Raw genomic sequence first — 21,747 nt, 5'->3', positions numbered from 1 at the left:
CGGCCACGAAGCATTACTGAGTGGGGTGAGGAGAGGGACGGAGTTGGCGAGTAGTTGGCGACGGAGTCCGGAGCGAAGGCGATGACGCAAGAGCGCCAACGTCACCAGCGGCTCAGTAGCGGTCCCTTAAGCGCCCTAATTAGTCGCCATTTATCGCCCTCGCTTTCTCTGCCATCGACCACGACGACAGCGACGACGACCCCGACGCCCTGCACGGCTGCACGCCCCATCCACCTATTTTCTCTTGCTTTTCGCGAGGCGGTGCCCTTGTTCTGCGCACTCATCATCTGACGCACAGCTTTCCTCAGCTCGCCTCTACACGCACACCACCACACCCTACCTCGACATACACACGCCGCAGCCATGATGGGATTGTTCAGCCAGGCTGGTGCTCATCTCCGAGGCGCCAGGCCACGCGGCGCCTCGTCTGCAGAAGATAAGGTCCCAGAGGACACCGAGCCCGACGACACATCCATCCTGTCCGTCCTTCTTCGCCCGTCCAATGTTCCACCTCCCGCCTGATCTTTGTGATGACAGTGACGAGAACGAGGGCTCCATCATCACCTCCCTCATCTCCCAACTCAGGTGCGTCTGTCCTCCCGCCGTGCCTCCGCGCTCTTCGCTCACGCGCGCCCTCCTGATCGCGATCGCGCGCGCAGAGTCGGCATGGACCTCTCTAAGGTGACCTTCCCGACCTTCGTGCTCGAGCCACGCAGCATGCTCGAGCGCATCACCGACTTTATGGCCCACCCAGACCTCATCTTTGGGTACGTGTTTTAGTGCCGACTGCCCTCGACCCCACCTCGGCTCCCCCCTTCCTTGCCCTCTCGCCCAAATCGATCTCTCTCTCACCCCCTTCGCATGGCCAGTGCCGAAAACTGCGACGACCCCGAAGAGCGCTTCATGCGCGTGCTACAATACTACCTCGCGGGGTGGCATATCAAGCCCAAGGGCGTGAAAAAGCCGTGAGCAGCCATTTCAGCGCCCCTTTACTGCGCTTGCTGATCGTCCCTTCGCCCCGATCGTCCCGTTCTGACCGCGACCGCCTTTTTCGGCCCGCGCAATAGGTACAACCCTGTCCTCGGCGAGTTCTTCCGCTGCCGCTACGACTACCCAAACGGGACGCAGGGCTTCTACATCGCAGAACAAGGTGCGTCTGCCCGCCTGCCATACCTTTCCATGCCCTGCCCAGCTCCTTCTCGTCGTGCGCTCATCGCTGTCCGTCGCCCGCGTGCTACAGTCTCCCACCACCCGCCTGTGTCCGCCTTCTTCTACGTCTCGCCGCTCAACCAGGTGCAGATCGTCGGCGAGCTGCGGCCCAAGTCCAAGTTCCTCGGGAACAGCGTGTCGACGACGATGGAGGGCGAGAACCGCGTCGTGCTCATGGGCCGCCCCGACGACGGCGAGTACGTGATCACGATGCCGAACATGTACGCGCGCGGGATCCTGTTCGGGAAGATGGTGCTCGAGCTCGGCGACACGTGCGTCGCGCAGAACGAGCGCAACGGGCTTGCGTGCGATCTCGAGTTCAAGACGAAGGTGCGCGCCACTGCTCTCAATCTTGTCACATCGGTTCACGCTCAACTGCGACGCTGATCGATCCGTTTATGCGCGGTGCAGGGGTTCTTTTCTGGGACATACAACGCGATTGCGGGGCGCGTTCGCAAAGGCAACACCGACGTCGGTGAGGTTAGTGGCAAGTGGAGTCACGTGATGGAATTCAAGAACAGTAGAGTACGCAGCCGCCCCCTTTGCTTTTCGGCGTGATCTCGTGACGAATGGTCGTGCCTCTTTTCTGCACAGACAGGCGAGAAGCGGCCGCTGTTCGACGTGGGCAAGGAGGGACAGAAGGTCGCGCCCAAGTGGGTGGCGCCGGACGACGAGCAGGAGATGTACGAGTCACGGCGGTGCGTCTTCCCCTTTTTCATATTTCTCTCTTTTACGATGCATTGATCTGATCTTTCTTTTCCCGTCTTTCTGTTGTGCGCACGTGCCTGCAGGCTGTGGTCCGCGCTGACGCAGGCGATCCTGCTGAAGGACATGGAGGCCGCGACGGAGGCCAAGTCGGCGGTCGAGGACGCGCAGCGGGAGATGCGCCGCAAGCTGGAGGAGTCGGGCGACGTGCACCAGACGCGCTTCTTCGAGCTGCGCGCGGGCAGGTGGGAGCCGAAGCTGACGTGCGTCTCCTCTCTCTAACCTCTCTCGCCGCCTCTCTTGTTTTTGGCGATGTGCGACCTGGAGCTGACTGGCTGATTTTGGCCTGCGCAATGCTGCAGTCTGCCCCAGGATCCGCAAGAGGCGGTCGTGGCCGTCCAGGAATGGATATATGGTCGCGTGCCGTCGCCGGCGCCCGCGTGAGCGTCCGCGCGCGAGGAGCTGCTCTGCCCGATACGTACCGGACCCCTTTCGCCTCGCCACAAACATGAACACGACCACGACTTCAACATCGACATCGACATCAACCTCGACAACAACCTCGACTGGAATCTACTCGCCTCGTTTCGCCTCGCCTCGCCTCGATCCGGCAGACCCGTGCACACGTCTACACACATCCGATAGAGCTTGCATATCCACCCCCTCACCCATTCACCCATTCACTCACCCACCCACACCCACACGCCCTCACCCACCCATACATATCCGCCCGAGTACCCCTACTTGCTCCCGCCCCGTCTGCGCCTGGCTTCTTTTTTTGCATACTCTTCTCCCGCTTCCTAACAGACTGAAAGATTAATCACGGTGGTAATGAATGCTGAATGCTAAACGCTAAATGCTAAACGCGCGGTGTTGTGAAGAATACGAGACAACCGATGTGTTGTGTTGTTGCGGTCGCCGCCGCCGCCGCCGCTGCTATTGGTTGGCTGGCTGGCCGGGCGCATGCTATGGGGCCAGAGCGCGGGCTCACGCAGCATTCAAGCGTCAGATGAGACTTTGACGACTTGGTGAGGGCTTGATTTGGCCAGCGCGAGGGAGGCGGGTCTGTCGACCACACCTACGCTCGGGGAGCGAGGCCCAGCGAGACGCGCTCAAACGTGAACAGCTGCTCCGCAACCGTACACGGCTTCAAATACTAAGACAGAACCGAGTGGATCATCATCGCAAGGACCCGCTTTTCGACCGTCCCTCGAGTGCGGGGTCCGTTACCTACGTTTTTCGAGGCGTTCTTGGCACATGCCACCGCGTTTGCGATTCCGCTGTGCTCATACTCCACTGCGTCCTGCACGCATACTGATACAACATGGTCGGGCAAACATACATACATTGAGGGTCAATTGAGTAGTTCTACGTAGGCCTGGCGGACGCTCTTGATGAATCCGTACACGTTCCGCGAGTCGTTCAGCTGATCTACCAGTATCGGGAGCGTGGGGAGCGGCGGGGTCGACGTGAGCACTGCGGGTGCACACACACACACACACAAAAGGAACGTCAGGCGGAGCAGATGGGCGAGGGGGGTGGCGCGCGGACTCGCCTCGGTAAGACCGCGCGGAGATGTCGAGGACGAAGCTGAACTCGCGCGTGTGGTCGGTGGGGTCGACGTGCGAGAAGCGGATGAGGAGCTGGTCTTTGGCGATGCCCTCGACGATGCAGCGCAGGCGGGACTCGCAGGCGCGCAGCTCGGGCGAGGTCGTGGAGGCGTACCAGTTGAGCGTCGCGTGCTCGCTGTTGCGCTCTGGTGGCGCGGCGGTGCCGGTATTGCGTCATTGCGTGCGCCGTGCGGGAAAGGGGGAAGGAGCGCACCTTTGCGGAGGTTGGAGGTCACGGCGCGGTATTGCTCGATCTCGACGTCGAGCGCGGCGCTGGCCTCTCGTATGGACGAGAGCTGGCGCCGAAGGGCGGCGACGGACGACTCTGCGGACTTGAGCTCCTCTTTTTCCTTCTCGAGCGCTGGGGAGGGGGGCAGCAATGAGCGACGCGGACGCCAGGGGAGAAGGGGGACACTCACTCGCGACGAGCTCGATCTCCTTCATCTTGCAGCGGTTCGTCTCGGCCTCGATGACCTGCGCGCGGTCAGCGAGCTTCTTGAGCTCTGCGGCGTGCGCATTGCGGCGCTGGGTGATCTCGGCGACGACGCGGGCGGCGTAGCTCGCGACGGCCTTGGAGAAGTTGCGATTGGATGCGTCGTAGGCGTCGAGGCGGAGGTCGATGTGCGGGTTCTGTGCGGCGAGGATGGCGGCGAGGTCGACCTGCGGGGTGCGCAGAGCGTGCGCCATCGTACAGACAGCGGCATCGCGCACCCGCGACCCCGCGTGCGACCCCAGCACACGTGCACGCGCACGTGATCCTCGTGTTCGGCGCCTGTACCACACACTTACTTACCACTCACTCGCTCACCACCACCACCACCATGTTCCGCGACATCCACATGAACACGGCCAAAGGCCTCCCTGCAGGCCTTCCTGCGGGCCTCCCAGACGTCCACATGAGCACCGCCAAGCTCGACACCACCCGCACCTTCAAGCAGGGCCAGTTCCGCCTCTGGGAGAAGGAGCTGCTCGACAGCCCAGAGGTCAAGCGCAAGGCGACCGTCGCCCAGCTCTGTGAGCGGTCCCCCGCCCCGTGACTCGTGCTCGCTGTCGTCGCCGCTGACCCCGCGCGCCCCCGCAGACTTCCTCGACTACTACTTCCAGCTCCTGGGCTACATCGGCTCGCGCAAGGACCGCCGCGCCAAGTTCGACGCCGACACCGCCGCTCGCGCGCTCTCGTCCTCTGAGCACCACAAAGAGTTCAAGTCGTATTGCGGGCGCGAGCGCGTCGTCCTCCGCAAGCGCCGCACGAAGCTCCGCGTCGATCAGTTCCACATCATCGCTCAGGTCGGACAGGGCGGCTACGGCGAGGTCTACCTCGCCCGCAAGCAGGAGACCGGCGAGGTATGCGCCCTCAAGAAGATGCGCAAACGGACGCTCTTCAAGATGGATGAGGTCAGCCCCCTCGATATATATTTCCTGGCGCGCGCCGGCGCTCATCTCGTCTCGATCTCGCGCCCAGATCCGACATGTCTTGATTGAGAGGGACATCCTGACGGCGACCAAGACGCCGTGGCTCGTGCGCCTCCTCTACGCGTTCCAGGACCCCTCCTTCGTCTACCTCGCCATGGAATACGTCCCCGGCGGCGACTTCCGCACCCTGCTCAACAACTCGGGCGTGCTCAAGGAGGAGCACGCCCGCTTCTACATCAGCGAGATGTTCGCCGCCGTCTGCGAGCTCCACAAGCTCGGGTACATTCACCGCGATCTCAAGCCCGAGGTAAGATCCCCGATCTGCGATCGCGCCGTGCGCCAAGCGCCCCTCCTCCGCTCGTTTGACCTCGTCCCGTCCAGAACTTCCTCGTCGACTCGAGCGGGCACGTCAAGCTCACCGACTTTGGCCTCGCGACGGGCGCGCTCAACCCCAAAGTCATCGACGCGCTCAAAGACAAGGCACGCTCTCCTCGCGATCGCCCCGATCCGTCCGTCGTGCTCACTTAGCGTCTGCCTTTCCCCCCTCCCTCCCCCCTCACCTCCTGCAGCTGGACAAAGTCAAGGACAAGGAGATCGTCCACCGCTCGACGATGGAGCGCCGCTCGATCTACCGCTCGATCCGCAGCGACGACCCGCGCTACGCAGACTCGATCGTCGGCTCGCCGGACTACATGGCGCCCGAGGTGCTCCGCGGCAAGCCGTACACCTACGCGGTCGACTACTGGTCCCTGGGCTGCATCCTGTTCGAGTTCCTCGCGGGCTTCCCGCCGTTTAGCGGGAGCACGCCCGAGGAGACATGGACGAACCTCAAGAACTGGACCAAGGTCCTGAGGAGGCCCGAGTACGACAAGCCGGAGGACCTCATCTTCAACCTCACCGACGTCGCCTGGGACGCCGTCACGAGGCCAGTCGTCCCCCCCCTTCCTCCTCCAAACATCGAGCTAACCGTCCGCCAGGCTCATCGCACACGCGAGCGTGCGCTACGCGCACCTCGACGACCTCGCCGCGCACCCCTTCTTCGCGGACGTGCAGTGGGAGCACCTGCGCGCCACCAGCGCGCCCTTCGTGCCCGCGCTCGACTCCGAGATCGACACGGGCTACTACGACGACTTCACGTCCGTCGACGACATGGCGAAGTACGCCGAGGTGCGCGAGAAGCAGCGCAACGTCGAGCGCGTGCGCGAGAAGGAGGAGCCGTTCGCGCGCGGCGTCTGGGTCGGGTTCACGTTTGGGAAGAACGGCCCCGGCGTGAAGGCGTTCAGCGCTATGGGCGAGGGGTACGACGACAGCGGCGCGATGGCTACCATATTCTGAGCCGAACGCTTCCCCTCGCGCGGCTGATTGATCGGTAGGTGCGACTGCTGCGTCCCCTTTCCCCGTTTGTGCTCACGCAGTCTGAGCCAGGCTGCTTTTACCCCTCTCTCGGCTGATTATAACAGAATCGTCGTCCGTCTGGAACGGCACCATGTAGCCTCAACACTCTTGTTTTCTTTTTTTCTTTTTCTTTCTTTTTTTACCATACCCCATCATGATATACCAACACCACCACCACCACCCCGCACACATCGCATTTCAAGAAAATAGAGACATGAATTAAAGAGAGTTCGGGTTGACGATGACGATGATGACGATGATGATAATAATGATGTTGTCTCTCAGCAGAATGGTATCGTGTCGTGTCGTGTCGTGTCCAGGCCCCTCCACCAACAAAAAGCAACGCAGGAACTCGGAAGCCCTTACCTAAATGTCTGCTGGCTGTACGTGCCCCGAATCGTCCATGCGCGCGCTAAAAGGGGAGAGGGAGAGGGGGAGGATTCAAATGGTCAGCGTCCCGCGAGCCGGGATCGACGACGATGATAGAAAGAATGTACGTACACGGCCTCGTCGACGAGCTCGGTGTGGTCCTTGACGCGCATGACGATCATGGGGAGGGCGAAGATGAGGCCTGCGACGAGCAGGACCCAGGTGGAGATGAAGATGTTCATGTAGCTACGGACACGTCGCGTCAGCGAGGTGGGCTCGACGACGACGACGACGACGACGATGACGATGACGGGGGGAGAAAGACACGCACGGGAGCTTCACGGCGTCTGCGCGCCAGACGCCCGCCGCACCCGCCGATTGAATCGACTTGTCTAAAATAAACCAGTCAATCAGTCATCCAGCCAGTCAGTCAGTCAGCTAGCCGGCCGGCCAGCCAGCCAGCCACTACGCGATACGCACAGAATCCGGTAAAGTAGGCGAGCTTCGCGGGGTCGTTGGACATGGCACCCATCATCCAGTACGCGGTCGTCTGCCACATCGCGTCCAGCAGACCACAGAAGATATACAGCCAAATACGGCCCGCATAACCGTGGTCGTGGATGTCCATCTTTGCGGCCTCGGGCGGGATCGACTCGCGCGTGTAGTTCCTAGTAGACGCACGCCCCCAGACCGTCGGAGGGGTTCAGGGGAGGACGGAGAATGCGAGGGGGAAGGGACTTACCGTTGGTAGAAGTACGCCCAGATGTGGATGACGAAGACCATGAGGAGGAGGACGAGCCAGCCCGAGAAGGCGCGGAAGCGGCGCGCGAGGCGGCGCTGGTCGAGGAGGAGCCCGATCGCGATCGACCCGACGATCTGCGAGAGCCAGTAGACGAGGTTGTTGAGCGAGCGCGCGCGGATGTTGAACAGCGCGCCGTTGTAGTCGTTGAACTCTGTCGTGCGGCGGGCGAGGCGTCAGTTGTCTGCGCTGCAAAGCCACGACCCGGGGGAGGTGCTCACGCCATGTGTAGAACCAGTTTGAGGCGAAGAACATGGGGAAAAGGAGGACGACCATGGGGTCGGTCTTCAGCGCGACGTAGAGCCCGTACAACTCGGTCTGCCAGGAGGGCTGGCGCGGCGCGGTGACTTTTGTGCCGTCGGTGCGGATCATCTTGTTAGGATCGGCCATGAGCATCGGGATGGTCACCCCGATGAGGGTCAGCACGAGGAAACCGATCTGGGGAAGCAAAGTGAGCACGCGAGCAGAGCGACTATCAAACGAGCGAGTGGACTGACATAGGTTCCGTTTCCAACTGAGTTTTGAAATCATGTTATGAACACCCTACATGAGAGCGAGCGCATCGCTGCGAATTCACTCACCTGCGTTGGCCTACAGAAAGGGACTCGATGATCATTTCGACCGATATACCCATGACAGGTGCGTACCGTAGAATGGAAGTTTTGTCCTAGGGACACCGAAGCACCGACAACGCCGCCCAGATTGAAGATAGCCCAAAAGACGCCGATGTACTTTCCCTTCTCGCTCTCGGTCGGATAAGCCAGCATGATGGAGCCCTGGGCCGTCCAGAGGAGGCCGGCGCAGATACCGAGGATGGCGCCGGCCGTGATAACGAAGGCCCCAGCGTGGCTGTGGATGTTCACGGCGCTAATGATTTGATGAACATCGAGTTTGGGAAGACGGGCCGGAGGCGGGAAAGGACTACTGACAGATAGGAGCCAATGTAGAGCGCGTAGCCAGTGCTTCCGATGAGGAGCGTGAGCTTTGGGCCGAGCGTGTTGTTGATAGAGCTATTTTATGCATGGTTTTCATTTATAAAAAAAACACTATATAGAGAGATGGCTCGAAGAGGGCACATACCCGGCAAAGAAAGCAAAAAAGGAAAAGGTCGCGTAGAGGGCGACGTTCGCATTTGCGCTAGTCGTGCTGTCGACCTGACCACCCGCGCCCAGGCCATTGAGCGCGTTGAAAAGACCGGGGCCCATGAAGCAGACGAAACCCAGCATCGAGACCTGGGTGAGCGGATGGTAGTAGACGCCCTTGAGCCCGGTAGGACGCTCGAAGATCTCCGCCGCAGACTGAGAGCCATCGTCGCTGGTGCCGCTAGCGTAGCCTGCCTTTTCGCCGACGGGGTCCGACATTGGGAGGGGAAGGACTGGTGGAGGGGAGCTAGGAAGAAGGAGAGGAGGGCAAGGAGGGGGACATATATATGAAGAGGGAGCAGAGTCACGCCAATATGATGGAGCTAAGGGCTGCGTGCTTATCGTGGGCGGAGAGTGTCCCCCCTCCTGGAACCACATCCACCTCCGAACTATCGCCTCCATGCTTCCTTTCGTCTCAATCCAATCTTCATCAAATGTTCCATCTGAGCATCGCCCATGTGCCTTCTCCTAAACGTCAGTCGTGTGTCCGGTTCTAGTCTAACACATTCCTCCGTTGGATCTCGAGTTTCATAGAGGAAGGGCGAGCCCATACTGACAACACCGGGTGCTGTATCCTGTCGACACATGTAGCGAAAGACTAGCAGAGTCGAGACAGCTATCTCACAACATCAGCCGATATCGGCACGCTTTAGCGTTCAGCGCTTCTTGATGCCTACGGCCAGGGCCATAGACGCCTATATACACCCTCCGAGGAGCTCGGTCACCCACTCAAGGAACATTTCGTCGCATACTTCGAGGCCGTCTACTATCCAACATACACCACACACAAACGCACTGCACGAGGCCACGGAAACGAGAACACGGGGCTGGAATACGTCACATAGGCGGTCGTTCAGTAGATCATCAGAAAACAAGTGGGGGAAGCAGTGAAACGAAAGCAAACAAAAAAATGTTCTAACAGGCAGAAAGAGTAGAATAAAACACCCAAGGAAACCCATCCCTTTACTCCGAGACAGCCGTCGCGACTCGCTCACGGAGGGCATCGGCCGAATCTGTTGTCGCGTGGCCGGAACGAGCCGACTGGCTGACGTTCGCCAGAATGGGCTTCAGCACGGTGTGGTAGGTCGTTTGGGCGCCCTACGTCATCACAAAATATCGTCAGCCCGCCTTCATGACACGTCATGTGCAAAAATAAATGTACGCACGCGGAACGCAGGCAGCTGCAGCCAGAGGATGAAGAGGGTCTTGAAAGCGAAATACCACGGGAAGTAATACAAAACAACACGGAGTGCGAATCCTTCGGTGAAGTTGAAGAAACCGAACACGACCCAGTAAGTCAACCACTGAATGTCATCTTGGTGGCCGGGAGTCTCAATGGCCTTGAAGGACAGGTAAGCGGGGAGTGCCCAGCCGACGAGGTTAGAGACAGGGGCGGCGAGCGAATTGATGAAATGGAAGAGGGTGACAAGTCCGACAGCGCCAATGAAGGCGTATGTCTTTGGGACCTGCGTGCGTTGCTCAAAGTTGACAAGGATAGGGTACTTGGTAAGCTAATAAAGGGCACACGACAACAGCACATCAGGGGTCGACGGCGAACGTTTAATCGTAAAAAAAACGATCAGCGTACCTCCTTATCCAGCTGGGCAAGGTAAAAATTGGCCTTGGCCTGAGCCTGCTGGAAAATGGGGTGGTCCTGTACTTTTTGCGCGGAAGACATCTGTGTATCGGTCCACGAGAAACGAGGCAGGACGGCCAACGATGCAAGTGAGCACACAGAAGACAGTCGAAGGGCGGGGTGAGGAGGGATGATGAAAATGAAAGACGTACAACTGAAGAAGAAGAAACAGATAGAAGGGTCGTCGTCGTTGGTGAAGAAAGGGAGGGGTTGCGTCGACGGGTTGATATGGGATTGATGACACGTGTTTGCGTCACCAACGGAATACGTCAGCTTGGTGCGAGGCCCTTGAAGCGCAGCTCCATCCACGTCTACGCGAACGGCTCAGGACAGCATGTCGCAAGACACTGCAGCTGCATACGATGCGATAAAGGCAGGTCATCTCGATGTCATAGGTTTCTCGTTGCTCATTTGGTTGTGTCCAGCAATTGCACCAATCTCTTCCGGCGTTCTCTCCTTACATCGCTGTCGGCCTGCTTCCGTACATCGCGTTCTTTCTCCTTACTGCGACTTTTGCCCTCGCCTTTTATTTCTCAACGTGAGCCTACAACTATCCCACACTTCTTGGCTGTCTGACAATATCATGTCTCAGTCTTTCAAAAGACACCCTCCCAGTCCGCGAGACAGTGGTCGCTCTGACGGCCAGCGCGTTGGGCGGCTTTGGAGTGGTCGCGCTCTTCTGCACTGTTGGCGTATACGTGTAACCCGCCTGTTCCCCGTGAAGGATGCCAGTATTGACCTCGTCTGATTGATGGTATTTAATTGTTGACGCGCCATCCGTGCCTGCAAGCGACACACTGCCGTGTCGTGAATATCGACCTCGCACCGCAGGCGAGACGTGTCACGTACTGTATAAAGAATGGTAGACCCTTCGTCGGCGCTGCGCATCTGAGAAACATGCACACTTCAACGAAACGCCCGAGGTATGCACGGGTCGCGAACGCACCTGGATTTCCTTCGAAAAGGCTTCCATGTGCCCGCACTCGGGGCACTTTTCGGTTACCTTCACGGGTCCCGCAGTCAGTCTTCGGCAGAAGGCCGCTGACGAGACACGCTACGCTACCTTGAGCTGGGCATCTGAGCCCTCGTGCGTCTTGGTCTGCGTCTTTCGCTTCTGTCTCAGCACGGACGGAAACGCGTCTGGGTGGGATCGCGTCGTGATCTCGATGTTCTCATATGCTGCGCGTCTTTGATTGAGTCCACCATTCGTCTGATACTGAGCCGGGTTTGTGACATACATTTGGCCGGTTCCTTGTGCCCGCATTGCTCGCATTTCACTGACGCCTCGTCGCCGTGGGGCAGGTCTAATAGCGTACCGCAATCCCCGCAGAAGAGGAGGGAGCCTATAGTCGATAAAATCTCGGTCAACTAGATGTCGTCCCACCGCGAAAAACAACTAACCTATTTTATGCGCAGAGGAAGGCATGGATTTAGAACATCGGTGCACCGAGGATTTTAGAGATCCTTGAAGTTTGCTAACTGTATTTACGCAATACCGGAGTGCACGTGACTGCGGGCGATGACGGATTCAAGACGTTCCGCATCCGGCCAGATGCGCCCCGCTGAAAACGCATGGAGCACACCAGGACGTCCCAGAGCCCTCGATGGCCTTTGTTTCAACTGTCATGGGTATCGTAGAATGAAAATTGGGCGCTGAAATTTCGCGTTTTTTGTTATACAGGCATCGCCCTACAGCGCCCGACGAATGCATACCGGTATGTCTCGTTGCTACCAGAACTCTGACCTCCGTATCAAGAAGCAGGTTATCATGATCTATCACCATGTTCTCTGTCCGAATACAATAACACCTTTCGGCATTGCGCGCTTTTTGTTTTCTTCCTTTCTCCGTCAGGCCTTTATATTCCCTGCAAGGATGGCCTCTCGTATGCTTTGGCTCTTTCCCAGGTTTCTCTTCACCCCCTACCGCTTCCCCGCACGCTGGCGTGCCACTCTAGACAAAGGACTTTTCACGACCTCTAGCTTTACCTCCAACATCTAATTGACTGTTCCATCCGACTGTACACGTTTTTTTCGCACTTACGCTTTACTACTCCCCGACGCGCGCACACGTTGAATGACCCTGCCCCGCACCGAAGCTGATATCATCATGACGCCACACAACGACCCCACGGACCTGCCCCGTCCACGCTCCGAAAGATACCTCAAAGAATGCCGCCTCTTCAAACTGACAGACATCGTCCGCCTCGCGCGCGAGCGCCAGCAGCGGATCTGCCGCGAGTACAAAAACACCGCGGAGTCGATACCCAGCCTGTCCAAGCTGAAGGCGAGGAGAAAGCTCCTTGACCCGGAGAGTCCCCTCAAGGGCCTCAATCTCGGCCGACTGGTCAATGCGTTCGAGGACCAGGCCAAGTTCCATGGCTGGGAGAAGGCTCCCGTCGTTGTAGCTTCCCCAAGTCCATCGCCACGCAATGAGCCCCAGCCAAACCCGGCGGCTCATCCACCGTATGTCCCGGTTCTTTGATTGCTCTGTCCGTGGCGCAGCTAAACGGTGGCTTTACTTTTGTAAGAATGCTCCAGGAGAGGCCCCGATCGCCGATCGCTTCTCCCCCCAGCACATCTGACCGACGCGCTGAGCTCGCGTGGAAGATGGACTGCTGGCAGGCGATGCTCGAGCGCGAGCAAGAATTCATCCGCCATCGGCGGCAGGTCGACCCCCAGCTCATGGATCGGTACCGATGGGCCTCGCGCGAATACCAGCACGATCGCCAGATCACGCTCTGGTGGCAACGCCTGGTCCTCGACGATCCAAAGCGACCGCGCAGGGGCGACGCGCCGCCGACGCAGGCAGACGGGGGCGACTGGCAGAGCCCCGCCCCCGCGCACTGTCTCCGGTCCCACGAAGAACACCGCGCGCAGCATTCGTACTACGATCCTGCGCGGGACGCCTACTCGAGCCGTCACGGGCTCCAGGAGCTGGACACACGCCTCGGCCGACAGGAGCACCCTGCGGGCGGCGCGCGGCACCACGAAACGCGCGCGACTCACCTCCCCCCTCGGCAGCGCCGACGTGTCACGGAGAGGTGCACGAAGCCGACGCTGCCCTCGCCACGGCCCCACCATATGCGGCTCTTGTCCCCCTTGCATCTGCCCTGGCCGGCCGCGCAGCACACCCTCGTCCCCCCAGATTACGCATTCACCCCCGTTTATTCGCTTCCGCGGCACGGTCGCGATCCGGTGGAGCGTGCGGATTTGAGGCATTTCGAATGCGTGCCTGGTGCGTCCTCCAGCGCCCGCCTCTTCCTGGACGACGTCTTCTCACAGACACGCGATGTTTTAGCTGACAGAGAGCACGGATCATTCGCGCGCGCGATGCCCCGCATCTTTATATCTCCAGAACTGGCGCCCTCGGACGACTCTGTCGTTACTGATGCTCCCAAGCCACGGAGAATTGCTCCGTTGTTGATCCCTTGGCTCAATGAGCCGGATCGTCTATCCCCAAAGGTGGCTGATCGCATCGCATCTCTTTGTATCACTCAGCTCATACGCAGTCGCCAGGGTCATGCTCTTCTTACACCGGCATCCTTGTCACGGCCAAAGAGAAGATCGGAAGAACAGGCCCCGGATCCTCAGGTGACTCGTCTTTTGGGCCCGTTTCTTTCATCTGTGCTGATAACACGTCTTCGAAGCCTTGCAAGCGTTTCAAGCCCGACGCGGACGACGCCGAACCCTCAGACAACGCCCTCAAGCTGAGGCTCTTCCCCGACCGGCCGTGACGTCGATGACCCGAACGAACATTTATTTTCTGATTTACCTTTTCCACGAATCATGTCTCTTCTGAAGGACCTTTGTCGGATAGATTGTGTGCTTTGCTTAACGACCGCGCGCTCACGACCCGCATGATGCTTATTGTGTTATTTCTCTTCCATGCCACTCATGCGTTTTTTTCTGTATACCTATAGTTATTGTGTCGATTCTCTGTGCCCATCCGTATGTATTCATAGTTTCTGGCCGCTTTTAATATATCTCTCTTCTCATGAATTCCTCGACATCGACGAGACGGCCAGCTATGATCTTATCTTATCTCATGATCTGGATGAAGAATCGACTGATCCGTATCATATCTTGATCGACGGAGCCGACTACTAACTTACGAACGTACTGCCATCATGCCCGACCCAACCTCGCAAGCTAACTATTTGGAGATCGCCACCGGACACGTCCACTTTGACTGGACAGTGGACTGGGAAAAGCTGATCATCTCGGGGGCCGCTACGCACACGCTGACGGCCAAGCAAGAGGGCGTCGACAAAGTCATGTACGTGCCTGTGTGCTGATATCTTGCCGACCCCACGTCTTCTCAACACCGCGGGACGCTCGGCAGACTCGACACTGCAGATCTCGATATATCGAAGGCTGAAGTGGATGGACGCGAGGTGTCGGTGAGGCTTCTGGACTTGGAGCTGCAGGATGCGTTTGCCTGACCGATGGTGGTTGCAGTACGCGTTGGGGGAGAAACATGCCGTGATGGGATCGTCCCTCACCATTCCCTTGTCCGCCGCGGTTCAGGTTGGGTCCCAGGTCACGGTCAAGATATACTACGAGACCACCGAGAAGTGCACCGCGCTCCAGTGGCTTTCGAAAGAGTGCGTGTCCCCGTCTCGCTCTTGCTCGAGGGAGGTAAAATCTCATCGCACTGAGAACAGGCAGACGCAAGGAGGCAATTTTCAGTATCTCTTCAGTCAGTGTCAGCCCATCTACGCGCGCGCGCTGGCCCCGTTGCAAGGTTCGTCGTGCGCTCCATCCCCCACGAAACATCATCACCGCATCGACCCGCTCTCGCAGACACGCCCTCCGTCAAAATCGTACGTCGTCTGATATGACCTGGATCTCGCACGCTTCGGGGAACTGACCAGTCTGCAGACGTACAGCGCCAGCGTAGCGTCGACTCTTCCGGTCCTCCTGTCCGCCGTCCGCGTTTCACCACCGTCGGAAGGCCCAGCCCACGACGGCAAGGTCATCGGCCAGGAATCGGTCACATATACGTACAAACAGGTGGGAAGACAACCAGAGGTCCTGCCCCTCTCCTTTCGCTAAATGTGAGACAGCCCGTCCCGATCCCATCGTATTTGATCGCCATCGCCAGCGGGAACCTGCGTTACAAGGCATTCGCACCCGTCGAGGGCAGGCCGTGGAAGAGCGGGGTCTGGGCGGAGCCGGAGCTCATGGAGGCCTCGTTCTGGGAGTTCAGCGAGGACACCGGGAGGTGAGCCTCGTCCACTCTAGATCCCTTCGGCCTCCTCACCACGTATCCAGATTCTTGGCCAAAGAGGAGGATATCGTCGGCCCGTACAGGTTTGGAGTGTATGACCTCTTGGTTTTGCCTCCTTCGTTCCCTTACGGTGGGATGGTGCGTGGACCCCGCGCTCGCGTCATTCGACGACTGATTCAACTCGTAATCGCAGGAAAACGCTTGTCTCTCGTTCTTGACCCCAAGTACGTTCGCTCTCCGCCTGGCGGCGCACGCGCTTACCAGGTGAACGCAGCTCTTTTGGCCGGCGATCGCTCCCTCGTCGATGTGGTCGTACACGAGCTGACCCATTCCTGGTTCGGCAACGGCGTGACGTGAGTCTATCGCCTCGAAATCCGTGGATCTCCGCGCTCATCCTAATTTTCTGTGTGCGTGCGTGCGTGCGTGTGTGTGTGTGTGCAGGCACGCCGAGGCGACCCATTTCTGGCTGAACGAGGGCTGGACGACGTACATCGAGCGCCTCCTGCAAAGCTTCCTCCACTCGCCCGCCGAGCGCGGATTCTCGTACCTCATCGGGTCCACGGCGCTGTACGAGGCGCTCAACCTGTACAAGGACAAGCCCAAGTACCAGCGCCTCGTCATCGAGTTCGAGCCCGGGGAGGACCCCGACGACGCGTACAGCAGCGTCGCGTACGAGAAGGGCGGGAACTTTTTGCTCTACCTCGGTGCGCACGTGCTTTTGTATTTTCTTGTGTTTGGGTCGTCTGAAGGTGTTTGGTTTGCAGAGCGCACGTTGGGCGGGCTGGACGTGTTCCTGCCGTACGTGCGCGACTACGTGGACACGTTCATGGGCAAGTCGATCACGACGGACCAGTGGAAGTCCCACCTCTTCGCCTACTTCAAGGCGCACGGCGGCGAGGCCAAGATCCGCGCGCTCGAGAGCGTGGACTGGGACGTACGACCCCCTCGCATCTCTCTCCGGTATTCATGATGTGCTGAGACGGGGGCTTGCGTGTGCAGGCGTGGCTGTACGGCGAGGGCACCCGGCTGCCCGTCGAGATCGAGTACGACATCAGCCTCGCGGAGCCGGCGTACCGTCTAGCGGCGCGCTGGGACGCGGCGCGCGACACCCCAGACGCGTCCCAGCTCGACTTTGACGCGTCCGACGTCGCCTCGTTCAACTCGAACCAAAAAAGTATGCCCCTCCCTCCCTCCGCCCCCCCGTCCACGCCCCTCACGCCCGTCCCCTTTCTCTCTCCTTTCCCCGCGCCCAGTCGTGTTCCTCGAGCGCCTATACACCTACGCGCCCCTCCCCTCCACGCACATCGCCCACCTCGGCGCGCTCTACGCCCTCTCGACGTCCCCAAACGCCGAGATCCGCCTGCGCTTCTACACCGCCGCCCTCCGCGCCCCGCGCTCCGCCGCCGCCCGCGCGTTCGCGGAGCCCGCCGCGCGCTGGGTCGTCGGCGCGGACGGGACCGGCGTGCTCAAGGGCCGCATGAAGTTCTGCAGGCCCGTGCTGCGCGCCGTCGCCGCCGTCGATCCTGCGCTCGCGCGCCGCTTCTTCGAGGGCGCGCGGGGCGCGTTCCACCCCATCGCGAGGAAGCTGATAGAGAAGGTGAGCGCTGAGCGCTGAGCGGCGGCGGCTCCGCGCTTTGTTTTGTTTTGTTTTGTTTGCTCGGCAGGATGTGCTGACGTCGCGATGCGCAGGATCTCGCGTCGGCGTGAACGAACGCAGAAAAACGCGCTTGAATATTCAGAGAAAAAAAGCCTCCCCCCCCCCCCCCCCCGCCTGCTGGGGACGCCGTGGACGTTTGTAGGTAGCGATCACGAGCGTGCCGTGTAGTACAGAAGCTGCCAATCTCGATATCCTTCATGTCGTAAGAGCAAGACGCGCCGCCATCCTGCGTAGTCCGTAGTTCTATCTACTTGAACCCGCCCCAAAGATCCCCGAACACGTCGTCTTTTTGCTGCGCCGCGGCGGCCGGCGCACCGAACGCGTCGCCCCCCGCGCCGCCGCTGACCGACGCGGACCCGCCCCAGATATCGGTCGTGTTGAAGAGCTGCTGCTGCGTGGCCGTCGTCGTCGTCGTCGTCGTCGAGGACGGCTGGGCGCCCCAGATATCGCCTGGGGCGGGTGCCGCGGGGGCGGCGTTCCAGCCGTACCCGACGCCCCAATTCCCGCCTGCTTGCGCAGCTGGACCCACAGCCGGAGCGGGGGGCTGAGCGTAGCCCGCGCCGCCGCCCGTCGCGGCCCAGGGAGACGGGGCGTGCGCGGTGGGGCTCTGCGCGGAGGCGAAGGTGCCGAACGCGGATGGGGGCTGGGGGGCTGCGTGTGCGGGGGTGGAGAAGAGCGAGAGGATGTCCTGCTTGACGTCTTTCCTCGGTGCCGAAGATGCCGAGGCGGAGGAGGAGGGGGCGGGGGCGTGGAAGTCGAGGGAGAAGAGGTCGTTTTCGGGCGCGGTGGGTTGCGGGGGCGGGGGCGTGGGTTGCGGGGGCGGGGGCGTGGGTTGCGGGGGCGCGGGAGCGGAGGCGGGGACGGATCTGGCGGTGCTCGTGGTGCGCGCGTGTTGCGTCGAGAGCAGCTGGTGGGCTTGCGGCTGGCGGGCGGTGATGGGCGGCCGGGCGGGCGCGGACGAGGAGGAGGACGAGCGGCGCGGCGCGGACGCTTGGGGGGCGGTCGGCGCGGGGGGGTCCGCTGCGGGCGCGGGGGCGCCGCTGTCGAGGACGGCGGGGTCGGAGGGGGGCGGGCCGTCCATTGCCCAGCGGCGGGACTCGTACTTTGAGCGGATGAAGGACTCCATTTTACTGTGTGTGCGGGTGTGTGTGTTACGGGGTGATGGATTGGGAGGGAGGAGGGGAGGGACGTACTGATCTGGAGGGACGTGGCCGGATTTGAGGTGGGCTTCCCAGTAGAGATTTGCCCTGCGGTTGCCCCATTTCGTGATGGACTAGATAGAGGGAGGGCATGCGCGCACGCGATGCAGGCGGGGTCGGATCGGGTCGAGTCGAGTGAGCGGGTGAGCGGGCGCGGACGTACCTCCATCTGCTCGGGGGTCCAGGTATCGAGGTCGATGGACTTGACCTTGCTGATGTGGGTGCCCATGCCGCGGTGGATGCCTGAGCAGCGGATGCACAGGAATACGCCGCTGTCAATCGGGCGGGGGTTCAGCGTCGGCGGCGAGGTGTGAGTGTGGAGAGGGGGGGCATTACAGGTTCCATGAGGCCCAGCGGGGATCTGCGCGGTGGCGAGGGTGAGGACGGTGGGAGGGCGGGTGAGAGGGCGGTGGGGGGACGGACCGTTGTGTTTGCAGTCTGAGCAGGTCTTGTTTTCTGGGCGCTTTACGAGCTCGCGGAGGATCTTTGTGTGCCGTTCTGTGGTTGCCCTGTCCTGCCGTGACATTGTGGATGAATGAGCGGGGAGAGGGAGGAGAGGGAGAGGGAGAGGGAGAGGGAGAGGGAGAGGAGAGGAGAGAGCAAGGCGTGGGCGGTGGGCGGTGTCGAGTACGTAAGGCGGGCAGGACAGTGCACCACCGCGCCAACAAAGTCGCCAAGACCTCTTCATATCATAAAATGCCGGATCTCACACACAGCGTCCGTCCTTGCGCCTTGCTCGCTCTGACACCCCCTTCATAGTCAAAGCATCTTCGCTCCCCACAACCGACTCGCACGACACTACGACTTGCGGCAAGGGACACGAAGCTGACATGCCAGGCGACGCCAGCGCTCTCATCGCGTCCGAAAAACCTCGACAGCCGCACTCCCCGTCGTTAGAGAGAGCGGAGCACGGGCTGTCTCCCTCTGCACCCCCGCCTCCCCACCGCGCGGGCTCACTGAGCCACGGTGCGCCCTATGCGGAGCACAACGGCATGGCGCGTTTCTGGGCGCGGTTCAAGGGCAGAGGCAGGAAGAAGGTGGGCTGGGCCGACAGCGCAAAAGCCATCGTATTCTCATCTTGTACGCCCCCCGTCGTCTCGGAACCAACGCCGTCGCTCATCGGGGTACGGGTACAGGGCTGAACGCCTTCCTGATATTCATCCCGTTCGCCTTTGTCGCGCGGTACCACGAGTCCTGGGGCCACGGCGCCGCCTTCGCATGTAAACACCCTGAGTTTCCTCGCTCGACGGGTCGTGTCTGACCGCCGCGCTGACGCGCCGCCTATGATAGTCGCGTTCCTGTCCATAGTGCCCCTCGAGAAGCTCTTCGACTGGGGCGGCGAGCAGCTGGCGCTGTACTGCGGCGAGGATCTCGGAGACCTCATCGTCGTGACCCTGAACAAGTGCTCTTTTTCATATCGTCGCTCGCGCTCGAGACGAGACTGACTGACTGACCGCTTCGTGCAGCGCCGTCGAGGCCACGCTGGCCATCATCCTGCTCCTGAAGTGCGAGTACGTGCCACGCCGCCTCGTCGTCGTATATGCCACATCTTAGAATTTCAACGCTGATCTCGCGCCGCGCAGACTGAAGCTCCTGCAGTCCACCATCGCAGGTACGCTCGCTCCCCTTGCTGCACCGCGCTGCGCCGCGGGTGCGCACGTCCGAGCCCGTCTGACGCGTCCCGCAGGCGTCGTGCTCCTCCACCTCCTCCTCGTGCCAGGAACCGCCTTCCTCGTCGGCGGCGCGCGGATCTGGGAACAGCAGCTCCACCCGACGCGCACGCAGCTCAACCACACGCTCCTCACCCTCGGGTAAGCCCCCCCTCCTTGCACCCCCTCGCTGCTTGAGCGCGTCTGACGGGAATATGATCGTAGAGTCCTGGCGCTGGTCGTGCCCGCGGCGTTCTTTGCGGCCCTGGACCAGGGGCTGACGACTAACGCGGACGGCAGCGAGTCTGGAGGGGGCGTCGTCGTCGACGCGCTCCGCGCGGACTTCCTGCGCCTCAGCCGCGGCTTCGCGATCGTCCTGCTCGTGGTGTACGCTCCCGTCCCGTCGCCCACTCGCACCCGCCGCTCGCTGACTATGCCTTCTGGCGTGTTTGTGTGTTGCCTTATTTGTCGAAACCAGCTACGTCTGCTCGCGCTTCTACCTGCACGACCCGCCCGGGCAGGACAACGCGTTCCGGCTCCCGGCCGGCGCGCCGCAGGAGGCCATCGAGCGCGAGCGCGAGCTGGCGAACGCGGAGCCGGAGGTGAACCCGGTCGGGTGCGTCGTTTTGTTGGCCGTGACGGTCGCGATCATGGCGGTCATGGCGGAATTCGTACGTCTCTTCGTCTGGCTCCGTGCGCTTTTCATCGGGGTAACGGTGCGCGCGCTAGCTCGTCGAGAGCATCGAGTTTGTGCGCGAGCAGGGGAACATCCAAGAAGAGTGCGTCCGCCCCCTGCGCTCCATTTTCTCGAGTCGCGCGCTCACGCGGCCCGCGCAGGTGGTTCGGCCTCGTGCTCCTCCCGCTCATCTCCTTCTCTGCCGACGGCACGGTCGCGATCGTCTACTTCGCGCGCTCGCTCCTCCAGGCGCTCCTCGGCTCCAAGCCCGCGCCGCCGCCCGACTCGGTCGCGGAGGCCAAGGCGATCGACCTCAGCATCCAGTTCACGCTCTTCTGGCTGCCGTTCCTCGTGCTGCTCGGCTGGTGGACGGGGCGCCCGCTCACGTTTTTGTTCGGTGGGTCTGTCCCGCGGCGCTCGTGGTCATGGTAAAGTTCAAGGAATGGGTGGGCTGACGGAGCGGTGTGCGCGTGCGCGCGCGTGTAGATCTGTTCGAGGTGACGGTGCTCATCGGCTCGTGCTTTCTCGTGAACTACATCACGGCGGACGCGAAGACGAACTGGGTGGAGGGCATCATCATGATCGCCTTTTACCTCATGATCGTGCGTCGCCGCCTTCGATTATCCACCTTTTTTTTGCTGACCGCCGGGGCGCGACGCAGGGCCTGTCGGCGTGGTATTATCCCGGCCAGGCGGAGATCGGCGTGTTGGACGCGTGCAGGGAGAGCATCGCCGAGGCGCTCGCCGCTGGGGTGGGCGCGGGCGCGGGCGCGGAGTAGGCTGGGCAGCGCACCTGTTTCGCCATGCGCGTCGCGCGAGTGTGTCTGCAGTGTTGATACCCGTAGTGCCCACGGCGTCGTCGCCGTACCCGCATACGCTCAGGTTTTCTTTACGTCGAAAGGAGATGAATCATCCCGGTTGTGCTTGTGTGGAAGATGCTTGGATTTAGCTGCGATTAGACCACGTCTGTCTGTGTGAACTCGAATCGGATTGCACGCAGCTCTCAGGGACGGTATTCTACGAGACACTGCAAAAGCTAGAAAGCACGGAGGACAGCTG

At 60.9% G+C, this 21,747-nt stretch overlaps 11 protein-coding genes across 11 annotated transcripts; 6 read left to right on the top strand and 5 right to left on the bottom strand.

Annotated features, from left to right (window-relative positions):
* Positions 1-363: 363 nt before the first annotated feature.
* On the top strand, positions 364-2,776 carry HETIRDRAFT_388390 (uncharacterized protein; the record flags this gene model as incomplete). Its single annotated transcript, XM_009551996.1, has 10 exons — positions 364-479; positions 538-585; positions 660-767; positions 870-965; positions 1,068-1,150; positions 1,241-1,539; positions 1,621-1,734; positions 1,804-1,907; positions 2,001-2,177; positions 2,277-2,776. 10 exons carry the CDS (start codon positions 364-366, stop codon positions 2,356-2,358), a joined length of 1,227 nt encoding a protein of 408 aa, XP_009550291.1. The 3' UTR covers positions 2,359-2,776.
* A 428-nt stretch (positions 2,777-3,204) lies between these two features.
* Positions 3,205-4,211, bottom strand: HETIRDRAFT_479484 (uncharacterized protein; the record flags this gene model as incomplete). The annotated part of the gene is made up of 4 exons (XM_009551995.1): positions 3,205-3,390; positions 3,470-3,670; positions 3,739-3,885; positions 3,944-4,211. The coding sequence occupies 4 exons, from the start codon at positions 4,209-4,211 to the stop codon at positions 3,269-3,271; spliced, it is 738 nt and encodes a 245-aa protein (XP_009550290.1). The 3' UTR covers positions 3,205-3,268.
* Positions 4,212-4,345: 134 nt separating this feature from the next.
* Positions 4,346-6,272, top strand: HETIRDRAFT_421062 (uncharacterized protein; the record flags this gene model as incomplete). Its single annotated transcript, XM_009551994.1, has 6 exons — positions 4,346-4,538; positions 4,606-4,919; positions 4,987-5,244; positions 5,319-5,453; positions 5,507-5,862; positions 5,915-6,272. 6 exons carry the CDS (start codon positions 4,346-4,348, stop codon positions 6,270-6,272), a joined length of 1,614 nt encoding a protein of 537 aa, XP_009550289.1.
* Positions 6,273-6,698: 426 nt separating this feature from the next.
* HETIRDRAFT_454298 (uncharacterized protein) lies at positions 6,699-8,861 on the bottom strand (the record flags this gene model as incomplete). The annotated part of the gene is made up of 11 exons (XM_009551993.1): positions 6,699-6,744; positions 6,834-6,947; positions 7,033-7,093; positions 7,182-7,369; positions 7,444-7,654; positions 7,722-7,938; positions 7,998-8,014; positions 8,082-8,091; positions 8,148-8,367; positions 8,430-8,510; positions 8,581-8,861. The coding sequence occupies 11 exons, from the start codon at positions 8,859-8,861 to the stop codon at positions 6,699-6,701; spliced, it is 1,446 nt and encodes a 481-aa protein (XP_009550288.1).
* A 511-nt stretch (positions 8,862-9,372) lies between these two features.
* On the bottom strand, positions 9,373-10,457 carry HETIRDRAFT_411365 (uncharacterized protein). The gene is made up of 4 exons (XM_009551992.1): positions 10,431-10,457; positions 10,231-10,320; positions 9,809-10,153; positions 9,373-9,740 (listed from the first exon to the last, which is right to left on the bottom strand). Exons 2-4 carry the CDS (start codon positions 10,318-10,320, stop codon positions 9,606-9,608), a joined length of 570 nt encoding a protein of 189 aa, XP_009550287.1. The 5' UTR covers positions 10,431-10,457; the 3' UTR covers positions 9,373-9,605.
* A 155-nt stretch (positions 10,458-10,612) lies between these two features.
* HETIRDRAFT_454296 (uncharacterized protein) lies at positions 10,613-10,982 on the top strand (the record flags this gene model as incomplete). The annotated part of the gene is made up of 3 exons (XM_009551991.1): positions 10,613-10,666; positions 10,704-10,816; positions 10,871-10,982. 3 exons carry the CDS (start codon positions 10,613-10,615, stop codon positions 10,980-10,982), a joined length of 279 nt encoding a protein of 92 aa, XP_009550286.1.
* Positions 10,983-11,036: 54 nt separating this feature from the next.
* HETIRDRAFT_157860 (uncharacterized protein) lies at positions 11,037-12,637 on the bottom strand (the record flags this gene model as incomplete). Its single annotated transcript, XM_009551990.1, has 6 exons — positions 12,087-12,637; positions 11,517-11,621; positions 11,342-11,457; positions 11,225-11,281; positions 11,128-11,166; positions 11,037-11,075 (listed from the first exon to the last, which is right to left on the bottom strand). The coding sequence occupies exons 1-6, from the start codon at positions 12,094-12,096 to the stop codon at positions 11,037-11,039; spliced, it is 366 nt and encodes a 121-aa protein (XP_009550285.1). The 5' UTR covers positions 12,097-12,637.
* On the top strand, positions 11,848-14,284 carry HETIRDRAFT_441597 (uncharacterized protein). Its single transcript, XM_009551989.1, has 5 exons — positions 11,848-12,741; positions 12,807-13,513; positions 13,577-13,740; positions 13,795-13,869; positions 13,926-14,284. Exons 1-5 carry the CDS (start codon positions 12,353-12,355, stop codon positions 14,010-14,012), a joined length of 1,422 nt encoding a protein of 473 aa, XP_009550284.1. The 5' UTR covers positions 11,848-12,352; the 3' UTR covers positions 14,013-14,284.
* A 115-nt stretch (positions 14,285-14,399) lies between these two features.
* Positions 14,400-17,215, top strand: HETIRDRAFT_153339 (Metalloprotease M1; the record flags this gene model as incomplete). Its single annotated transcript, XM_009551988.1, has 15 exons — positions 14,400-14,554; positions 14,621-14,678; positions 14,737-14,882; positions 14,943-15,022; positions 15,082-15,101; positions 15,160-15,291; positions 15,345-15,502; positions 15,553-15,646; positions 15,702-15,732; positions 15,783-15,861; positions 15,950-16,212; positions 16,273-16,442; positions 16,508-16,682; positions 16,762-17,105; positions 17,198-17,215. The coding sequence occupies exons 1-15, from the start codon at positions 14,406-14,408 to the stop codon at positions 17,213-17,215; spliced, it is 1,917 nt and encodes a 638-aa protein (XP_009550283.1). The 5' UTR covers positions 14,400-14,405.
* Positions 17,216-18,216: 1,001 nt separating this feature from the next.
* HETIRDRAFT_388372 (uncharacterized protein) lies at positions 18,217-18,916 on the bottom strand (the record flags this gene model as incomplete). The annotated part of the gene is made up of 5 exons (XM_009551987.1): positions 18,788-18,916; positions 18,701-18,725; positions 18,528-18,636; positions 18,359-18,438; positions 18,217-18,295 (listed from the first exon to the last, which is right to left on the bottom strand). Coding segments are annotated over exons 1-5 (396 nt in total), but the record flags the coding sequence as incomplete, so codon positions are not given.
* A 206-nt stretch (positions 18,917-19,122) lies between these two features.
* HETIRDRAFT_68332 (H+/Ca2+ exchanger Vxc1-like protein) lies at positions 19,123-21,686 on the top strand. Its single transcript, XM_009551393.1, has 12 exons — positions 19,123-19,444; positions 19,501-19,584; positions 19,655-19,766; positions 19,831-19,875; positions 19,948-19,976; positions 20,052-20,175; positions 20,239-20,400; positions 20,492-20,684; positions 20,743-20,792; positions 20,851-21,086; positions 21,176-21,291; positions 21,351-21,686. The coding sequence occupies exons 1-12, from the start codon at positions 19,195-19,197 to the stop codon at positions 21,465-21,467; spliced, it is 1,518 nt and encodes a 505-aa protein (XP_009549688.1). The 5' UTR covers positions 19,123-19,194; the 3' UTR covers positions 21,468-21,686.
* Positions 21,687-21,747: the final 61 nt, after the last annotated feature.

Source organism: Heterobasidion irregulare, assembly GCF_000320585.1.
Source record: "Heterobasidion irregulare TC 32-1 unplaced genomic scaffold scaffold_09, whole genome shotgun sequence".
NCBI classification, from domain to species: Eukaryota; Fungi; Basidiomycota; class Agaricomycetes; order Russulales; family Bondarzewiaceae; genus Heterobasidion; species Heterobasidion irregulare.
The sequence above is the reverse complement of the archived record's forward strand: the minus strand, read 5'-3'. Positions and strand labels throughout refer to the sequence as shown.

Excerpts from the sequence above, each read along its gene's own strand:
- HETIRDRAFT_68332 (XM_009551393.1), top strand. The coding sequence starts at position 19,195 with ATGCCAGGCGACGCCAGCGCTCTCATCGCGTCCGAAAAACCTCGACAG. Across the intron at positions 19,585-19,654 it reads CCACGGCGCCGCCTTCGCAT|TCGCGTTCCTGTCCATAGTG; the intron begins GTAAACACCCTG and ends CGCCTATGATAG. Across the intron at positions 20,176-20,238 it reads CACACGCTCCTCACCCTCGG|AGTCCTGGCGCTGGTCGTGC; the intron begins GTAAGCCCCCCC and ends ATATGATCGTAG.
- HETIRDRAFT_441597 (XM_009551989.1), top strand. The coding sequence starts at position 12,353 with ATGACCCTGCCCCGCACCGAAGCTGATATCATCATGACGCCACACAAC. Across the intron at positions 12,742-12,806 it reads AACCCGGCGGCTCATCCACC|AATGCTCCAGGAGAGGCCCC; the intron begins GTATGTCCCGGT and ends TACTTTTGTAAG. Across the intron at positions 13,741-13,794 it reads CGGATCGTCTATCCCCAAAG|GGTCATGCTCTTCTTACACC; the intron begins GTGGCTGATCGC and ends CGCAGTCGCCAG.
- HETIRDRAFT_411365 (XM_009551992.1), bottom strand. The coding sequence starts at position 10,320 with ATGTCTTCCGCGCAAAAAGTACAGGACCACCCCATTTTCCAGCAGGCT. Across the intron at positions 10,154-10,230 it reads TTGCCCAGCTGGATAAGGAG|CTTACCAAGTACCCTATCCT; the intron begins GTACGCTGATCG and ends GCCCTTTATTAG. Across the intron at positions 9,741-9,808 it reads TGCAGCTGCCTGCGTTCCGC|GGCGCCCAAACGACCTACCA; the intron begins GTGCGTACATTT and ends GTGATGACGTAG.